Source organism: Mobula birostris, chromosome 32 (genome assembly GCF_030028105.1).
Source record: "Mobula birostris isolate sMobBir1 chromosome 32, sMobBir1.hap1, whole genome shotgun sequence".
Lineage (NCBI taxonomy): Eukaryota > Metazoa > Chordata > Chondrichthyes > Myliobatiformes > Myliobatidae > Mobula > Mobula birostris.
The window spans coordinates 24,382,497-24,403,871 of record NC_092401.1 but is presented as its reverse complement, the minus strand read 5'-3'; the positions used below and the strand labels follow the sequence as shown (position 1 = coordinate 24,403,871).

The following is a 21,375-nucleotide window of genomic DNA, read 5'->3' as shown; positions in this document are numbered from 1 at the left end:
CTGTGTGTGTGTGTGTGTGTGTGTGTGCGAGAGAGAGAGAGAGAGAGAAGGGTGACTGTGTGTGTGTGTGTGAGAGAGAGAGAGAAGGGTGACTGTGTGTGTGTGTGTGCGTGTGTGTGTGTGTGTGTGTGTGTGTGTGTGTGAGAGAGAGAGAGAGAGAGACAGAGACAGAGAGAGAGAGAGAAGGGTGACTGTGTGTGTGTGTGTGTGTGTGTGTGTGTGTGTGTGTGAAGGGTGGCTGGTGTGACTGTGTGTGTGTGTGTGTGTGTGTGTGTGTGTGTGTGTGTAAGTGTGTGTGTGTGTGTGTGAAGGGTGGCTGGTGTGTGTGTGTGGAGGGTGACTGAGTGTGTGTGTGTGAGAGAGAGAAGGGTGACTGAGTGTGTGTGTGTGTGTATGTGTGAAGGGTGGCTGGTGTGGGTGTGTGTGTGGAGGGTGACTGTGTGTGTGTGTGTGTGTGTGTGTGTGTGTGTGTGTGTGCGAGAGAGAGAGAGAGAAGGGTGACTGAGTGTGTGTGTGAGAGAGAGAGAAGGGTGACTGTGTGTGTGTGTGTGTGTGTGTGTGTGTGTGTGTGAGAGAGAGAGAGAGAGAGAGAGAGAGAGAGAGAGAAGGGTGACTGTGTGTGTGTGTGTGTGTGTGTGTGTGTGTGAAGGGTGGCTGGTGTGAGTGTGTGTGTGTATGTGTGTGTGTGTGTGTGTGTGTGTGTGTGTGTGCGCACATGCGCACACATGTGGAGAGTGGGCCAATCTGTATTGAAATCAAAGATTTGAAGATACGAGTTTTGGAGTCTGTGACTTGCTCAAAATCCACAATAATCAAGCAGAAATGATGACTATCTTATTCAACTTAGCTGTAAAGTGAATTGACCAAGCCAGAAAATTAGTTTCTTCGTCATTCTTCCTTCTGAATAAAGTGAGCCATACCATAAATAACTTCCTCTGCTGTCACTGCTCCATCAATGACATAGAACAGCATAATATTTACAGGTACTTGCATAACCAATGAAACACGGGAAAAAGTACATTGATGTGTTGAATAAAATGCAATAGATAATGATGCCAAATTCATGCTTTGGCATGTCGGTTAAGTTTCACTTTAACAGAAGGCTTGTTTTAATTTTACATCAATTTATGTTCATGACATAATGTAAAGATGGAAATAGCAAAACTGAAAGCTTATTTGACACAATATTTCTTTAATAAAATAATCTGGTACTCTTTTTTTATCATGGGTTATTTTTCTCACATGTTCTTAATGTCAGGATTTTTCATTGATACTTCAGTTAAGTCACCTGAATGTCAGAAATCTAATATTTCAGATTTCTGGCTTACACACAATTTGCATTACTGAAGCTGTACGTCGATAACACATAGAATAACATTGAGAATATTTACAGATTTTTCAACTGTGGAGTCTAAATCACAGTTTAATAATTAGTTTTTTAAAAATCAAATTAAACTTATCTCCCAAAGACAAATGGAAATACTGATGTGGGATAATTTAAAATGAAAATAAGAATGTGAAATATAACCTGACTGAACAAAAATGTCCATTATAGTAGAGTTGTGGTCTCCACAATTCTATTTACCTCTTTAGAATTCTCCATTTTGGGTAGAATGATAAATATATTTAAGACTTGAGATCAACAAATTTATAGGCCCTTGTAGAATTATGTTCATTAGATATCTGGTGAGAAACTGAAATTGTTTCCAGAAGTTCAGCCTTGATCTATTGAGTGTTCCACTCCCTCTCTGATTTACTACATCGTTAACAGACCTGAGATCAACCCTTCACACAGCAATTCTCTATTTAAATTTACAGGTGCCACACTGAAATCCTGGCAGAGAAAAACTGTCTACAATATAGGAACAGAATCCATCACAATTAGAAAATATCCTCAGTCCATTTATCTGTCTTTTTCCATAACCCCAACACAGTGAACATTTTTGATTGATCTAATTGCCAACATTTTGCAGGAGTGTTTCAATTTCCTTACATCAACTCAATCATAAATTTAATTTTCTGTTAATGTATGATTGCAAGTCTTGACACATGATGGATTGTTTGAAGAAATGAAAATAACAGAATAGCTCTGTGACTTGTATTTGAAGGGCTTATGTTAAGTATTTTGATACATGTTCTCAAAAAGGCCTGAAAAGCTTGTTAACTAAAGTTAAAGATGATGGAAATTAAAGTCCAAGTGGGAATTGAGACAGCAGAAGCCAATAGGGAAAGGGAGAACACAGGCCAGGTCTTTGAGGAGTAAACATTGGCCATGAGAAAATCAGTAAATCAGCAACCAATAACCTCGGTTGTATTGAGAGATAATGGAGGAGAGTGGGAGTGGGAAAAATTGGAGGTTGGGGCATTGCCTGGTTTATGGAACTGGTAGGAACTGGAGTGAGGAAATGGACTGACTACCTTGACCTCAGAGATATTGGGAGTCTTGATTTTCTGTGGGCTGGTGAGGAGCCGGGACTTACCTTGCCTCCTCATTCAACACTGCAGGAGCAAAGCCACCAGCCAGAATTGCAAATGACAGGCATACCCAGGAATATCATGGTCAAGGTATGCCGCACAAAGAACAATGCTGTCCTATGTATTCTTCTGGCTATAAAGATAATTCACAATAGGAATGCCCATTCAATGGGCTGGACTTCCCAGTTCATGGCAAATGTGGAATTTAAATTCAGTCAATAATCTGGAACATGGGAAAACAATAACTAGTCATAATAATGAATGGAAATCTATTGGATGGTCTAAAATTTTGAATGGTTCACATGTCGAGTGTGAACCTCCAGACAGAGTATCCATGAGACACTGTGCAAGACACAGCAGAAGAATTGTACATCACCAGAAGCTGCAATCTCTTGACCTGGCATTTCTTTCATTCTAACATTTCAAACAAGCCATGGGACCAATGAGAAATGCAGAAGGGAATACCAGAAGTAGCAGCAGGCACACCAGAAAATATTGAGTTGGTGAATCTGCAGCATAGGACTACAGGCAATTTAAACACCAAAAACAGCATGCAATCATAATTTAATGACAAGCAGATCAGATCAATACTTTACAGTCCTGCCACATTCGCTTGTGAGTATACAGTTAACAAGAACAAGTAGCCCAAGAACATTCACTTCCTCAATCACGCAAGGGCTCAGTATGACTTCTAAAAATCAGGTTAACAAAAGTTGTAACCATTTTCAGCCCAAGGTTCCAAATATTTAATCCATCCTTCCTTGAGAAATCCCCATCATCAGGAAGTCAGTCTACAGCAACTTCAATTCATTGCATACAATATCAGAAAGTGCCTGAGAACACTGTATACAACAAAGGCTAGACGGATTAATTAGTCTACTTTCGATCATCAGCAAAGTGACTGAAAGATCTTGTTGACAGTGCTATCAAGAAGAAATTACTCACCAATGCAAAGTTTGGGTTTTGCCAGGACCACTTGGTTCCATACCTCATCACAGTCTTAGTCTGAACATGCACCAAAGAGTTGACTTCCAGAGGCAAGGCGAGTCATCAAGTCTGCATTTGACCAAGTGTAGCATCCAGGAGCCCTAGTAGGAGTGAAGTCAACAGACATCAAGGAGAAAATATTTCAATGTTTGGAGTCATACCCTGCACAAAAGAATATGTTTGTGGTTGCTGGATGCCAAACATCCCAGTACTAGATCATCACTGCAAAAGTTCCTCAAGGTGCTGTCCTATGCAACCATCTTCAGCTGTTATAAAGATCAGAAGTGGGGACATTTGTTGATGATAGTAAAATGTTTAATTCCATTATAAATCCTCAAAAAATAAACCTGTGCATATCTGCATTCAGCAAGACCAATAACCTTTATTTAGGCATGACCGGGAAGTAGTAAGTATCATTTGCACCATAAAAATGCTATGATATAGCCATATCTAAAATGAGTTCAACTACTAATCCTTGACATTCAATTCATACCATCAACATCAACTGAACCAGCCACAGAAATACTGCAACTACATGAACAAGTCAGAGACAAACTATTCTGTGGCAAATACTGCACTGCCTGACAACCTAAAGCTTTTTCCCCCATTGACAAGGCAGAAATTTAGGAAGATAATAGAATATGCCTGGCTTGTCTAGATTAGTGCAGCTCTAACAACTTTCAAGAAGCTTGTCACCATCCAGGACTTTACCATAAAAGTATGTGCACTACACCACAGTGGCAACAGTGTGTTCTACTTAATGTTTGCTCACCTTATACCATACTGGAGATGCAGGACAGCTGCCAGCAGAGCAACCCCATCATCCCATTTCCTTTTCTTTATTTCCTGTAACCCTGCAGCCTATTCTGTCATGTACCCACATAAAAATAAATAATTTTCAAATGCATAATTTTCAATAATAAAATGCATGCTCAAATCTTTAATTGGTATAAATACCTCAAAACTAGTTAAAAATTGTTAATTTTACTTCCTGGTTTGTTTCTGTGAGAATTCTTCAATGTAATTAACTGCACTGTCCATACACTCAGTGGCCACTTTATTAGATACACCTGCTCATTAATGCAAATATCTAATCAGCCAATCATGTGACAGCAACTCAATGCATAAAAACATGAAGAGGTTCAGTTATTCAGGCCAAACATCAAATGGGGAAGAAATGTGATCAAAGTGACTTTGACCGTGGACTGACTGTTGGTGCCAGACAGGGTGGTTTGAGTAAATTCCTGATCTCTTAGTATTTTCATGCATAACAGCCTCTAGAGTTTACTGAGAATGGTGTGAGAAACAAAAAAATCTACTGAATGGCATTTCTATGGGCACAGATGCCTTGTTAATCAGAAACATCAGAGAAGAATGGTTCAAGCTGACAGGAAGGTGACAGTAACTCAAATACCCATGTGTTACAACAGTGGTGTGAAGAGCAGCTCTGAAAGCACACAACACATCGAACCTCGAAGTGAATAGGCTACAGCTGCAGAAGACCATGAACATACACTCAGTGGCCACTTTATTAGATGCAGGTACCTAATAAAGTAGCCACTGAGTGTATAAGACAGACACCGTTGCTGTCGCTAGAGTTCTTAGAACGATTACTTAAATGTCAATGTGAAAACCAAGTCAGACAAATTACCATGTTGCAACTTCATGGGCAACTTTCCTAAAGGTCTATAATTATAAAACTTTGGCAGCTTGATAGACCTCTGTTGGAATACCAACTATGCTGCCAAGTGAAATTCATGTTCATTATTTCTGCTTTTTGTCTCATAGCTACAAACCAGTTTCTCATGTTAGAGGTGTTGTCTCATATTCCATCACTGCTACAACATTGATAGTTGAGTTAAATTATGAGCAGAATTCTGAAACTTTTCTCACCAACACGAAGCAATAGCCAGTGTATGATTAACGTTACTTTTACCTAAAGTTACCAAATACCAGTAACTTCAGCTTTCAAACAGAAGCAGAGGCTACATTGACATTTTGCCCATTTTGAGAACATGCATAAAAGTTGCTATGCTGTCAAAAAAAGACCTTTAAGAGTGGGCAGGAATTGCATGTAGCAGTGAATGGTTAAATGGTCTTGGTTACTTTTTGTTTTGCAAGATAATATTGAAAGAATTTGACATTGCACTACCCTTAATGAAATTGCATATCATCTTAATTATATTTCATAGGAAATGCCACTGCAGCTTGAAATGTTTAATTCTGATAAAAAGCCAAGTTAAAAAATATCTGGAACATTGTATCAGATTGAGGGATGCTAAATATCTTATTGGCCTGCAATAGCTGGTGTAATATGAAGCACGTCCACATATTTAACAACATCCTGTCATCATTGATGATGTGAGCTCATTTAGTTTCCTCGACCATTAATGATTCACAGTGCATATTGTGGTTTCTGTTTGATATTGGAATGAAAATTACAGGATTACTGTGGACATTATTGGTAAAGATGCATAAAAACATAAGGGAAAATCTTCAGAATTTCTCATCCTGCACACTGTACGTTTTAATAGAGCAACTGGTTCTGACATGGAATACTTGATTTATCTTAAATAATGCAATTGTTCATTATCTATCATTACAAAAGTAAGACAGCAATAGCTGGACCTTTTATTAGAAAATGGCAACTTACGGACTACCACAAAATCCATCAGAATATTGTAGTATTATTAGCCTACCTCCCATAATAAGTTTTTTCCCCCAGCTCTTGATTTTAGAAGATGAAAAGAAAAAATTTAGTAGATACATAACTTATTATAGTTTTGGTCATCTGACTATAGAAAGATACCATTAAGCTGGAAAGAGTGCAGAAATTTACAAAGATGTTGCTGGGACTTGAGAGACAGTGTTATGGAAGAAGTTGAGCAGAATGGGACTTCATTCATTTGAGTATAGGAGAATCAAGGTTATGAGAGGCATATAGGATGAACGCAGATGGTTCTTTTTCTGGGCTTGATGAATCAGGAACTAGAGAGCATAGGTGAGAGGGAAGAGGTATTAAAAGAAACCCGAGAAGTAACTTTTTCCCCTGAGGGTGATCAGTACACAAAATGAGCTGTCAGACGAAGTGGTCGAGGCAAGTACATCAACAACAGTTAAAAGGCGCTTGGATAAAAAAGGCTAGCGGGACACTGACTAAACGTGGAGAAATAGGACTAGCTTAGATAGGAATTTTGGTCGATATGGATAGTTGGGGTGAAGGGTCAGTACCATGCTGTATGACTGTTGAGTTAAAACAATGAGAGAAACGTATCTTTGTTCTTATGCCTTATGAAGGTAGTAGCTTGAATGAAGATAAGAAAATGTAAGCTTTCACTTCAGTATAGCTCTTGATATATAGCAATCTAACTAAAATCTTGTATGAAGCTAATTTTTTTCCTTAGTATATCCTGTTGTTAGTTATGTCATCCTGGTGTTTTCTTTCCACAAATTGGACAATTGTTTTTGGTTTCAAATTGAAACACAAGTACTGCAGGTGACCTCAACCGAACATATTAATGCTTACCTGCATCAATATTTAGTACGCCACTGATTTATTGACCATGAAATTTACAAGGGAGCAAGGAATCTATCAGTTCAATATTACGAAGCCCTCATTATTATTTTGGCCAGAATGTCATCTTGGCTAGCAGTGGGTTGAAAACATCAGCAACATATGCAATAGTCAGGAATCACTGATGACTGCCCACACCCATTAGAGAGGGGACAGACAGCAGCAACAGAAAGTGGGCATGGAGAGCCTTTGGAGGGGCCGCTGGTTCGAGTCACTGCCCTTGGAGATGTTATTGAAATTCTGAGATTTATGACTCAGAATTTTTGGACTGTAGTTCAAACTAACTGAAGTTCATATTGACTTCTTCCAGTTCGATGTTTTTTTCCTGTGTTCCCACCCATTTCTTTCTTGTTGCCAATTGGTGGGCTGGGGTTTTAGGGTTTGATGTTTTTGTTTCTCCATATAGGCAATCTGTTAGTTTTTGTGTGAGGGAGGGGTTGGGGCGGTTTGGGGTTTGCGAGTTTTTGTTTTCTTTTTGTGTGGGGGGGGGGAGATGGATGTCTTTCTTCCAAATACTTCAATGGTTTTCTGTATTTTATGGCTATCTGGAGAAGACAAATCTCAGTTGTATTCTGCATACATACTTTGATAATAAAATGAACCTTGGAAGAATTTAACAATTAGGTTTATATGGAAAGAGAATCAAAGGCAGGAATTCGGCAAAGTGTGGAAGGAATTGAATGATACCAACTGTAGAAAGCAGACGACAGGCAAAAATTGGAGAGACCAAAGACTCACTTGAGGAGTGGATAGGGCTATTGCTTGCTTTGTTCACAAGGACTTGTCTGAAATTCACTTGAAATCTACTGGGGAACGAACACACACACCTACACATCCACCCCTATTTTCCATTGTTATTTTAGCCAATACTCTATGTTGTATAGAATGTTGTACACAAGTCACCCAAGGCAAATCTGAATTGCTCTAATATGCTGCTAAAAGTAACAGATTAATTTGTCAAGGAAACAGAACCTGGACACACATGGGAGACATCAGAACAATTGCCATTTTAGCCAAACTGCTCCAAACATTGCAGCCAGAAAAATATCATTAATATTAAGGAGAAAGTAAATAGTTTTGATTAATATTGATTAGCTTCACTTGTCACATGTACATTGAAATCCAGTTTGCCTCGAATCAAATCAGCAAGAATTTTTCAAGGTACCCTGAAAGTGTTACCACACTTCCAGCACCAACAAAGCACGCTCACAACTCACTAACCCTAACCATACATCTTTGGAAAGTGGGTGGAAACCAGAGCACTTGGAGGAAACCCACACAATCACAGGGAGAATGTACAAACTCCTTACTGACAGAAACGGGAATTGACCACTATTCTTAGAGCTAACTGCTACATAACCATGCTGCCCTCTACATTAATGGCAAACATCAGGGGGAAAAAAATTGTATAGATGCTAGGATGTTAATGAAAACAGATTTTGAAGTTTTAGGGACATTAACTTTATCTGTACTGTATTATTCAAAATACAGTTAAAAGTGCCCTTTCATATGCACCAGCCTTCCTATATCTGCCCATAGCAGTAAAACTATATACAAAATGTTGCCTATTCTATTACCAAGGCAGATACATGCACGGTCATTTTAGGTATGTTTCACATGAAAGTTTATTTGTACTGCAGATCTTGATTAAGGTCCTAGAAAATCTGAAATGTCAAATGGTGTTGCCATCCACAACACAAGAGCCTTGTAAAAGGAACAATTATTGTCATTTATACTTTGGATCATTACCACTTCTCACTGATACTGGCTCACCTACTACCACATGACAGACATAAAATTTGGAAGAAATTTAGTTAATGTATCACTCTTGGGTAATATCATCTTTAAATCTACAAATGTTTGTACAATAGACAAACTCTCAAAAGGGGAGTTGCTGTTCACCACTAAGATAGACATGCATACTTTCAGCTCTTATTTCACTGACAGGAGCAGCCAGTATTTTTTTAAATCTGTTCAACATTGTGTGAAAGTTAACAGAAAACGCTCCAGTGACTGTTGTGTTTGTTTGGTTTCAGACTTAAATTGAATTAGCTCAAATAAGCTTTAGGTTTCTAAAATTAAACTCTAAATTCCTGGACTAGGAAAAGAAAGTTTATCTGAGACTTCTATATATCATAGCTTTTGCTGGAAAGTGGGTAAGAGGTTAAGAGCCAGTATAGTACTTGCTTGGCTTATGACATCTGTATAAGGTGAAGCAGAATTATGTTCAGCTCTGGTGTTTCCAGATGAAGTTTCAGGATTGTGCAGCCTATGCAATTGCATTGGGCCCTAATGTAATATCAGGCATTGAAAGCAAACACAAAGGCTTGTTAATAGATATAATACTAGGTTAAGTAGATTTAATTTAGTATTAATGTCTCAAAAAATTCCATACTGAAACATTTTGCAGGAAGCATGCAATGCAAATACTATTCCAGAATGCTTGTCATTAAATAACCTCTTAAAATTCAATGATTAGATTAGATTCAACTTTATTGTCATTGTGCCAAATACAGATACAAAGCCAATGAAATGCAGTTCCCATCTGACCAGAAATGCAAAGAATATGGATACAATACTGCTTAGCGCTGTGATGAGAGGTTCAGCAGTGTCACAGCCTCAGGGAAGAAGCTCTTCCTGTGCCTGCTGGTGCGGGAGCGGAGGCTCCTGTAGTGCCTACCGGATGGGAGGAGAGTAAAAAGCCCATGGTTAGGGTGAGATGCATCCTTGATAATGCTTTTCGCCCTGCCCAGGCAGCGTTTATGGTAGATGTTCTTAATGGTGGACAATTGGGTGCCGATAATCCGCTGGGCAGTTTTCATCACACGCTGGAGTGCTTTGCGGCCCAATACTGGACAATTGCCATACCACACTGAGATGCAGTTGGTGAGTATGCTCTCAGTGGTACAGCGGTAAAAGTCCATCAGTATCCTGGCACAGAGGTGAGCTTTCTTGACGCTCCGCAGGAAATAAAGATGCTGTTGCGCCTTTTTGATCAGGATGGAGGAGTTCAGGGACCAGGTGAGATCCTTGGAAGTGTGGACACCAAGGAATTTGAAGCTTGATACATGCTCCACTACAGCTCCATTGATGTAAATGAGTGTGTCTCCTAGCATGCCTGACGTCCACAATGATCTCCTTGATCTTCTGGGTGTTAAGGGCCAGGTTGTTGTCAGCACACCACACAGCCAGGTGCTGGACCTTGTCCTTGTAGGCCATCTCGTCATCCCCTATAATCAGGCCAACCACCGTGGTGTCGTCTGCGAACTTGATGATGGAGTTAGAACCATGTACAGAAACACAATCATAGGTGAAAGGGGAGTACAGAAGAGGGCTCAGTACACAGCCTTGAGGCACGCCGGTGTTTAGGGTGAGAGTGGAGGAGGAGAGGTTGTCTAACTTAACTGATTGGGGTCTGTTAGTCAGAAAGTCCAAGGTCCAATTGCAGAGGGATGAGCTGATACCAAGCTGGCGAAGTTTGGCAATCAGCTTGGAGGGATCACAGTATTGAATGCCAAACTAAAGTCAATGAACAGCATTCTGACGGAAGAGTTGGGGCTGTCCAGGTGGGTCAGGGCAGAATGAAGTGCTGTGGAGATGGCATCCTCTGTTGACCTCTTGGTGCGACAGGCGAATTGATGGGGGTCCAGGGTAGTGGGTAGACAGGATTTCAGATGTGATAGAACCAGTCTCTCAAAGCACTTTGTAATGATGGGAATGAGTGCAACTGGACGGAAGTCATTCAGGCCCATGGCAGCGATACGCTTACATAGGAGGAATATGGGAAAGGTAGAAAGGAACAACTAACAGACGTGAATTTGTGAAGCAGTGGGATTAATGCCTTTAAGGGAGAAGGAGAAAAAGACGGAAGAAAATAATAACTTTCATTTTTTTAATAATTAATCAAAAATATGATTCTGAAGTTGTAGTTTTTTTAACTTTAGATAGTCATCTGGATATTAATATATAAACTGTACAAAATAATCTAGGTACAGTAGCTCATTATTAGCACAGACCTAATGGCTGAATATTTCATTTCTGTCTTGAAACATGTTACAATAATAAACTCATCTCACTACATGCCATTTACAATATTACAGTGGTAAAGTAACTGTCTTTCATCGATGTAGATACAAATGTCTATCAAAGATGGTCAAGAAGGGTCAGGCAGAGAAAAGTAACAAGGTCTGGAAAAGAACATTGCAAAATTCAATTACTTTCCACTTCAGTCTCCTAGATAGGTATATTTCAACTGAACTATTCAAAAGATACTATTCTAAAACTCAGATACTATTATTTGAGCTCTCATGTCAATTGATTTCTTTCAAAGGTTAACCTCACATCTTTTAAATTCCACCTTTTTCATAGTATGTGATTATTCCACATTGCTATTTTATGTACATTATTCCTCAATTCTTTGCTATCATTTCTCTCTATATCTCCACTTGCTTCTCATTATACTTGTGTATCCTTACAAGTGTTCATGTACTAGGTGTTTTTGAAGGTGAGAGTGTGCAGTATGATGACAACTAAAGAGTATTAGATAAGAAATAGTGATTTCTGCCAAGCAAGATTGCTAGGAAATGAAACACTTAATGGACACAGCAGAAGATTTAAATAATCTATAAAATTAGAGAGGGAAGGAGCTATTTCACAATGGTCAATCTAGGGAACAACGATTTAGGTAATTGCAAGTATAAGAAGGCTGGAAGAAAACATTTTCAAACAATTATTTACAAGCAACTCAATGACTTGCTGATAGTGCAAGCTAAAACTTCATCCCAATTAAAACTACAAATGAGCACTTGAAGTACATAACTTACCGATTATGGACTGTAACCTCAAAATCAACAAACTCTTGCTGAAGAAATTTTGGAAAACTCTTCAAATCTACATCATTAACCAACATCACTATAACCTCAGTAGCTAAACTGCAGCATGTACACTCAGCGGGTGAGCTCCATGTCATCATCAATTCAGTCACTACAACATAGCAAGGATGGCCCTTATACATGCAAAGCAATGGTCATCTACCTATCTGCCTCACTGCTTAACACCATCTCTGAAACATGCATCACTTCCTCAACGAAGGCAGACTTTGATGAAGTCGTCTTCAATGTACCAGCCCATCCTAGCCTTTGGCCATCTGAGGAAAAAGTTTTGAACATAGAAACATACAGCACAGTAGAAAACTCATGGTCTATTAAGACAGCAGCAATCTTTGCCCTCCTACATAAAGCTGGACTATTCACAGAAGGCAACTGAAAATGTCAAACACACTAATTAGGTAAATTCCCAACTGGAGATACTACTGCCACCAAGAAGACAGAAAGCATGGTCATCTCCAGAAAGACAAACATCCCACAATGTGTGATCAAGATCGGAAATACAAACATCAAACAAGTCAACAAATTCAAATATCTTGGCAGCCTAATAACAAGTAATGGCAGATGCAACACAGATATCAAATACAGAATAGCAACAGCGAAAAAAGCTTTCCAAAAAATCAAGACCATATTAACAGGCAGAAAGATGAGCATGTACACTAAAAACAGAATACTGCAGTGCTACATTTATTCTATCCTGACTTATGGAAGTGAATGCTGGACCATTTCTCCAGCAATGGAAAAGAGACTAGAAGCAGCTGAATTATGGTTCTACAGGAGAATGTTAAAAACATCATGGACCACACACACATCAAATGAAGAAGTTCTCAGAAGAGCCCAAGCAGTTCGATCGCTCATACCAACAATAAGAGAAAGACAACTCAGATTCCTAGGACACGTCATGCGGAAAGATGAACTAGAAACACTCATGCTCTCTGGAAAGATTGAGGGGAGTAAACCTAGAGGAAGACCTTGGCTTATGTACATCAAAAGCATAGCCAGGTGGCTACACATCGAGGAAATGGAAGTCATCCAAAGAACGAAGGATAGATCTATATGGAAAACCATGGTCACCAAAGTCCACATTGGATATGGTACCTAGACAGACAGACTGCCTCTGTGGTTGAATTTTTAGCAGCAGCAGGAATAGCTTTTGACAATGGTATTCAGATTATGGTCTTACAATTCTGTCAGTTTCCTTCCAATCAGAATTAGGTTCATTATCACCGGCATGTGTTGTGAAATTTGTTAACTTAGCAGCAGCAGTTCAATGCAATGCATAATATAGAAGAGGAGGAGAAATAAATAAAATAATAAGAAAGCAAATCAATCTACAGTATACAGTCGGCCCTCCGTATCCACGGGCTCCGCATCCGTGGATTCAACCAACCGCGGATCAAAAATATTCGAAAAAAAATTCCAGAAAATTCCAAAAAGCAAAACTTGAATTTGCCGCGCGCCGAGCACTACGCTGAATCCACGCGAATGAAGTGATGTGTAGGCATACCCTGCTGTAGCCTCCCGCTATATCACAGATCCTCAGTCTCTCTCCAGCACTCGTTTCAGCATTGTTCGCCTCGCGTCTTGTTCATTCGCTACTTGTGTTGTGAGCGAGAGGAAGGAGTTTAAGGCTAGTAAGGGATGGCTGGCTAGCTATGTAAAGCGCTACAGCCTCAAGATCACGGGAGAGTCGGCATCGGCTGATGCCGCGGCAGCATCAGTGTTCCCAGAAGAGCTACGATGGTCGCGTCTGTACTGAACATGTACAGACTTCCTTTTCTTGTCATTATTCCCTAAACAATACAGTATAACAACTATTTACATTGTATTAGGTATTATAATTAACCTAGAGATGATTTAAAGATGTGCGTAGGTTATATGCAAATACTACGCCATTTTATATAAGGGACTTGAGCATCTGCATATTTTGGTATCTGTGGGGGGTCCTGGAACCAATCCCCCGTGGATACCGAGGGACGACTGTACATATATTGAACAGATTAAAATCGTGCAAAAACCAGAAGTAATTGTATTTTTAAAAAGTGAGGTAGTGTTCATGGGTTCAATATCCATTTAGGAAATGGATGGCAGAGGGGAAGAAGCTGTTCCTGAATCGCTGAGTGTGTGCCTTCGGGCTTCTGTATCTCCGACCTGATGGTAACAGTGAGAAAAGGGCATGCCCTAGGTGCTGGAGGTCCTTAATAATGGACACTGCCTTTCGGAGACAGCACTCCTTGAAAATGTCCTGGTACTTTGTAGGCTAGTACCCAAAATGGAGCTGAATAAACTTACAACCCTCTGCAGCTTCCTTCAGTCCTGAGAAGTAGCCCCCTCCCCCCATGACTAAGCAATAGAAGCATACTGTCAACTCATACAGGAGATTAAACTCTGAGACAGAGAGAAGAGAAATATGTTCTTGTAAGTACAACAAATATAAAAGCACAGCAGAACTATAGCACTAGAGTACCAAAGAAGTCAGGAGATTGCAAAACTGAAACAAAATTCTTTGGATAAGCATATCAGGAATGAGATAAAGTAAGTACAACACCCAAAATGGACAATTAAGCAAAAAAGCCAAAAGCAAGAAAAGAGAACAAAAGGGAAAGTCATTGAGACAAGTGGTTGTGATTATGCAGAATAAGAGAGATGTATCTGGTAGAGGTATAATTAGCAGGCATCTGAAATCTGGAATACCAGAGAAGAAGAGAGAAAACAATCTGAATGCTTAAAATATAAAATACTAGATTGGAATGGCTGATCATCTGAAGGGTAATGGAAGTGTTCCATTTCCTCCCTTAGTGATCTTGATAATCTTGGCTAAAGGTGATGAATGACAGCATTTCAATAATCTCTGCAATATTACCTATGGGCAATGCAACATTTTGAATCAGGTGATTTTTTTCAACAATATTTTCAACAAAAGTAACAAAAACTCTCCATAATTTCTAAACCAGATGTATGGTGCAAATGTAGAAAAGGCAATAAGATGGCAGTAGTTATGTAACACACACAAAATCTTGGAGGCACTCAATAGGACAAGCATCTATGGAAATGAATAAACAGTCAACGTTTTGCGCCAAGAACAGGACAGGCATACACTTATGTAGTCTGTTTTGGCAGTCTTTCCATTAGTTTGAACACCAATTTAACAATCAAATTTTCACTCGTTAAAAATAGGTAAACAGGACTGAGAACAATCTCAAGGTACATTGTTTGCAAGAGATCCTTACTTTTACATATTGACTATTTTCCTGTACAATAATTTGTCGTTTGAAGCTTTTATCTGAGCTAATTCTCATGTTGGTCTATCGTGTGTGAGAGCTGAACACATAGACCGCGTTATAAAGAAAACAGTGGCAAGCATTATCATGAATAAACAATGAGCAAGCACACATCTAAATCGATTCCCGCTACAACGGCGCATATATTGTACTTTTGTGGTGTTTCTATGGCTTTTAGCCCAGGGAAATCCACAAATCTAATGATTTGCTTGTTCTGACGCCAGCACTATTTAAACCAGGTTATAATCAAGCTGCAAACAAACCCCAAACCAGGAAGTGCGGCTGCCCTGCATCACCTCAATGACGTCACGGCATTTGAAGCCCTGCCTCGTGCCTAACCGCATCAAGGTTCCCGCTCATACAAACGTGACCGTTCCAACTCCGCCCCCTCCACGCCCCCATTGGCTCGTCCTGGACACAGTTAACACATTCTCTGTCACCATTGGCTCGAATCGCCATCAATCAATCACATTTCACCACCCTACTTTCCCATCCTGTTAGTCTGCGCTGCAAACAGCGGACCTCGCCTCCCTGTCGTCCGCTGTATTAAGCCATCAAACTGCAGGCCGTTCCCCACAACAAGCAGCTTAACCACCCGCGCCTTCACAACGATGAAACTCACGCCAAATTATCGTCTCCAAGTTAACGTTCCTGTCCAACATGTTTACCTCAAATTGTTTCTGACACGGCCTACCCTCGTTCTGACAATAATCAATCACCACAAAAATAATCAAATCTTTTTATAAAAAGTTCAATTTACTTTATAACTATTAAAACAGAGAATAAAGATTCGCTATTTAATCGCAAATGAAGAGTTAGAGTGATCTTTGGACTCTAACAACCGCCATTTTGTGCCTGGAAAATCTTTTTGGCATCGTCATATTAAAATTATTTTATCTTTTTAATCTCTTTGACGGAACATTTTGATTCATATTTTATAATCTCCTGTCAGGAAAAAGTGTTTCTGTTTATCATACGAAGTTTTTCGATGAGTAGAGAAGAGAGAAAAAAAAGAATCACCTTTGTGGCGTAAGTTGTTGTTTGACGGGGTAACAGTCGCCAGGACTACGGTGGCTATGGCGCTCGTCCTCAAGGCAACAGTTGCTAGCCTCCGGAATCAACCCAGGTAACGTAATACCGGAAATCCTACCCACCTCGCCCATTCTGACTGGCTTGCTACTGAGAGAGTCTCCCATGATCTTCACAATGATTGGTAAATTGAATGTCAATCTATAGTAGCTGCTGTTTTCCTTCTTTTGATTGGTTAGATTCTACGTCAGTAGCACAATCCTCTTCCGCGCGTTGATGACGATGCCTCTGGATCATTGAGACACGCGAAGCATTTACTGCGCATATGCATAACGTATAGTATTGTGAGGAACTATGGGGGATGTAGTCTCAAACCCATAGTAGCTCCACAATAGCCCTTTCAAAATTATATATATGAAGGAATTAGAATATGTTGACTATACCTCGTAGGTCAGCAGCATCCGTGGAGAGACAATTAAGAGGTCTTTTGACAGGACATCATATAAGAGGTCTTTTGACAGGACATCATATAGAAATGTTTCTCCTCTAATAACCTGTTGAGTATTTTTGTAGTATTTTCTGTTTTTATTTCTCCATAATAATCCTAGGCCCAGCATTGAATAGGGTCGACCATCGATAATGCATCCTAGCTATCTATGTGATACGCAAGCCAGGACAGTACGATATGGAGAGCAGGCTGTTACCCATGCCGCAGGCACCCCTTTTCCATGCAGCTGATGAATCCAAAGGAACAGCAGACACCAACACAGTTTGGCACCGGCCGTGTTGCAGGAGTTGCCAGTCAGCTTTGAACACCTGACTAGCAACTCTTGCGATGCGTCTTGTACCAATCTATATCAGGACGATTAAGGACTCTAGCTCTGGGTTTTCCCCTCAGGGTCCCAAAGCCTTCCCCATCCGTGTGAATAGATGCAAGACAGCGGAGGTCTGAGATTAGAGTTTCCTTCTAGATGAGCTGCCAACCTCAACTGGTGGGCCACATTTGCCCAAAGCAACTGGTTTTAAGATGCTAGTAAACCGCCTTTGCCTCTTCTCCTGTCAGCAGAAACAGTTCCACCAGGCTAAACTACATGGAAGTCCAGGAGCTGGACCTGGTTGTCAGAGGCTATTTGAGAAGCGCGGCATTGAGAGCATTTAATAGGTAGTGGGAGCTTATCCTCACTACCCCTAGCTATGACAGCTTTAAGAAACCACTTAACAGAAGTCATGAAAATAAATGTTTTTCTACTATAAAAATGTACACAAATACTGTCAGCTTAGCAGTTATATTTAAAGATTTCCAATCCAAATATTCAGATACAAGTACATTCAAAATTTAAAAATCCATGCTTTCAAGATTTTATCCAACATGCGACCTGAGTTTCAAGAGACACAAGAAAGATTGCAGATGCTGGAAATCTGCAGCAACATTTAAAAAAACTTGGAGTAATTCTGCATGTCAGACAGCATCCTCAGAGGGATTCTAAGTATATAATAGCATACATATTTATATATAGAACATATAAAACACAATTAACTTTTAAAATTGCATTGGTTATAGAAGAACACCACAATTTCTTAAAATATTACAGTATAAGTAATTCAAAATAGAATTCTTGTATGTATTTACAGCAGATGCTTTCAATCTGAAATCAACTGCCTGAATTGCTGAGTATTTCCAAAAGGTTATGTTGTCATCATAATTGTTATTATGTTATTAATACAAACATAGAAAAGCAAATCTATTCCCCACACTGATCTGCTTTCATCTGCGCAAAGAAATCAAGATATCAGCTTTTCAGAGGGACTTGAGCCTACACTCCTCTTTTGGGAAATTCGTTCCAAACTTAGTTCACTTTATGCCTGAAAGACCCCATTGTTTTAATTAGCTTCTTGCTTCTCTTAATCGTTATGTCCATGTTGAACTATTGCAGGACATTCAACTAGAAATAGAATCCGAGAGGACTAGAATATAAAAACTGGGATGTAATGCTGAGGCTTTATAAGGCATTGATGAGACCTCACTTGGAATATTGTGAGCAGTTTTGGCCCCCTTATCTAGGAAATGATGTGCTGATGGTCCAGAGGAGGATCATGAGTATGAATCTGGGAATGAAAGGGTTAACATATGAGTACAGTGGTGTCAGTGTGTCTGTCCTTCCTACTGATCCTCGGAATCTTTTGTAAAGATCTTTGGTGGTATCGTTCCAAGGCTTTCAGATGCCTACCAAAGGTGGTCCATGATTCAAGTCTCTGCAGTACTGCTCTATAAACCCCAAGTTCTTTTTTCGGACCTGTTGGTTACGGTCTTCAAAAACTCATTTCCTTAAACCTGCATAGGCTCCACTAGCTTGATCCAGGCAGTGGTCGATCTCTGAGCTGGTGGTTGTTCTGCTAAGGTCTGTAGATTTTTTGTTGTTGAGCAAGCTGTGTTTATTTTCTTTGAAGTGGAAGAGATTAAAAGGATTGTGTTTAAAACGATCAAGAGTCCATCGATATGAGGAGGAAGGATTGTTTACTTAAGCAGAAGGTCAATAACCAGGTGGTACAGATTTGAAATAAAGGTCTAGATCCCACAGTAGAGAAGCGGTTAGTGTAATGCTTTTCGGGGCCACCGATCACCAGTCGGGGTTTAATTCCTGCCACTGAACGCGAGGAGTTTCTACATTCTCCACATGGTCAGCTTTTTTTCCCCAAGTGCTCTGGTTTCCTCCCACATTCCAAAGATAGAGTTTAGAGTTTGTGGGCATGCTGGCTCCAGAGGCGCGGCGACAATCCATGGACCGTGCTGGTTGTTGGCACAAATGACGCATTTTCCTGTATGTTTCGAATGAAACCCCGCTGGTTTCCTTGGCTGCGTAAGTCAAGGGAAGCCACACTCCGGTCCCGCCAAACATGTGAAATTGAGGCGGCTCTCCCTCCCCAACCCCTGGTTTGTGTGGATGCTGTGTAATCTGCAACCCTGTTACAACTCAGTGCCAAGAAGCAACAGACAGCACACTGCATACGCTTAAAGGAACTATATTTATGAATCTTAACTAAACATACATAGAAACATACAGAGAAAATAGGTGCAGGAGTAGGTCATTCGGCCCTTTGAGCCTGCACTGCCATTTATTATGATCATGGCTGATCATCCAACTCAGAACCCCGCCCCAGCCTTCCCTCCATACCCCCTGACCCCCGTAGCCACAAGGGCCATATCTAACTCCCTCTTAAATATAGCCAATGAACTGGCCTCAACTGTTTCCTGTGGCAGAGAATTCCACAGATTCACCACTCTCTGTGTGAAGAAGTTTTTCCTAATCTCGGTCCTAAAAGGCTTCCCCTCTATCCTCAAACTGTGGCCCCTCGTTCTGGACTTCCCCAACATCGGGAACAATCTTCCTGCATCTAGCCTGTCCAATCCCTCTAGGATCTTATACGTTTCAATCAGATCCCCCCTCAATCTTCTAAATTCCAACGAGTACAAGCCCAGTTCATCCAGTCTTTCTTCATATGAAAGTCCTGCCATCCCAGGAATCAATCTGGTGAACCTTCTTTTTACTCCCTCTATGGCAAGGATGTCTTTCCTCAGATTAGGGGACCAAAACTGCACACAATACTCCAGGTGTGGTCTCACCAAGGCCTTGTACAACTGCAGTAGTACCTCTCTGCTCCTGTACTCGAATCCTCTTGCTATAAATGCCAGCATACCATTCGCCTTTTTCACCGCCTGCTGTACCTGCATGCCCACTTTCAATGACTGGTGTATAATGACACCCAGGTCTCGTTGCACCTCCCCTTTTCCTAATCGGCCACCATTCAGATAATAATCTGTTTTCCTATTTTTGCCACCAAGGTGGATAACTTCACATTTATCCACATTAAATTGCATCTGCTATGAATTTGCCCACTCACCCAACCTATCCAAGTCACCCTGCATCCTCTTAGCATCCTCCTCACAGCTAACACTGCCACCCAGCTTCGTGTCATCCGCAAACTTGGAGATGCTGCATTTAATTCCCTCATCCAAGTCATTAATATATATTGTAAACAACTGGGGTCCCAGCACTGAGCCTTGCGGTAACCCACTAGTCACCGCCTGCTGTTCTGAAAAGGTCCCGTTTATTCCCACTCTTTGCTTCCTGTCTGCTAACCAACTCTCCACCCACACCAATACCTTACCCACAATACCGTGTGCTTTAAGTTTGCACACTAATCTCCTGTGTGGGACCTTGTCAAAAGCCTTCTGAAAATCCAAATATACCACATCCACTGGTTCTCCCCTATCCACTCTACTAGTTACATCCTCAAAAAATTCTATGAGATTCGTCAGACATGATTTTCCTTTCACAAATCCATGCTGACTTTGTCCGATGATTTCACCGCTTTCCAAATGTGCTGTTATCACATCCTTGATAACTGACTCCAGCAGTTTCCCCACCACCGACGTTAGGCTAACCGGTCTATAATTCCCCGGTTTCTCTCTCCCTCTTTTTTTAAAAAGTGGAGTTACATTAGCCACCCTCCAATCCTCAGGAACTAGTCCAGAATCTAACGAGTTTTGAAAAATTATCACTAATGCATCCACTATTTCTTGGGCTACTTCCTTAAGCACCCTGGGATGCAGACCATCTGGCCCTGGGGATTTATCTGCCTTCAATCCCTTCAATTTACCAAACACCACTTCCCTACTAACATGTATTTCGCTCAGTTCCTCCATCTCACTGGACCCTCTGTCCCCTACTATTTCTGGAAGATTATTTATGTCCTCCTTAGTGAAGACAGAACCAAAGTAATTATTCAATTGGTCTGCCATGTCCTTGCTCCCCATAATCAATTCACCTGTTTCTGTCTGCAGGGGACCTACATTTGTCTTTACCAGTCTTTTCCTTTTCACATATCTATAAAAGCTTTTACAGTCAGTTTTTATGTTTCCTGCCAGTTTTGTCTCATAATCTTTTTTCCCCTTCCTAATTAAGCCCTTTGTCCTCCTCTGCTGAACTCTGAATTTCTCCCAGTCCTCAGGTGATCCACTTTCTCTGGCTAATTCGTATGCTTCTTCTTTGGAATTGATACTATCCCTAATTTCTCTTGTCAGCCACGGGTGCACTACCTTCCTTGATTTATTCTTTTGCCAAACTGGGATGAACAATTGTTG

The 21,375-nt window shown here is 40.4% G+C and overlaps 1 protein-coding gene across 5 annotated transcripts in view; it reads right to left on the bottom strand.

The window, feature by feature from the left end:
* The window catches only part of rfx1a (regulatory factor X, 1a (influences HLA class II expression)), a 220,522-nt gene extending 204,206 nt beyond the window's left edge, over positions 1-16,316 (bottom strand). For all 5 annotated transcript variants that reach the window (XM_072248521.1, XM_072248522.1, XM_072248524.1 and 2 more), the window contains exons 1-2: positions 16,224-16,316; positions 3,421-3,563 (exon numbers count right to left, since the gene is read on the bottom strand). In XM_072248521.1, coding sequence (XP_072104622.1) covers positions 3,421-3,461 — 41 coding nt within the window. In that variant the 5' untranslated portion in view covers positions 3,462-3,563; positions 16,224-16,316. The remainder of the gene's footprint in view (positions 1-3,420; positions 3,564-16,223) is intronic.
* Between the last annotated feature and the right edge of the window lie 5,059 nt (positions 16,317-21,375).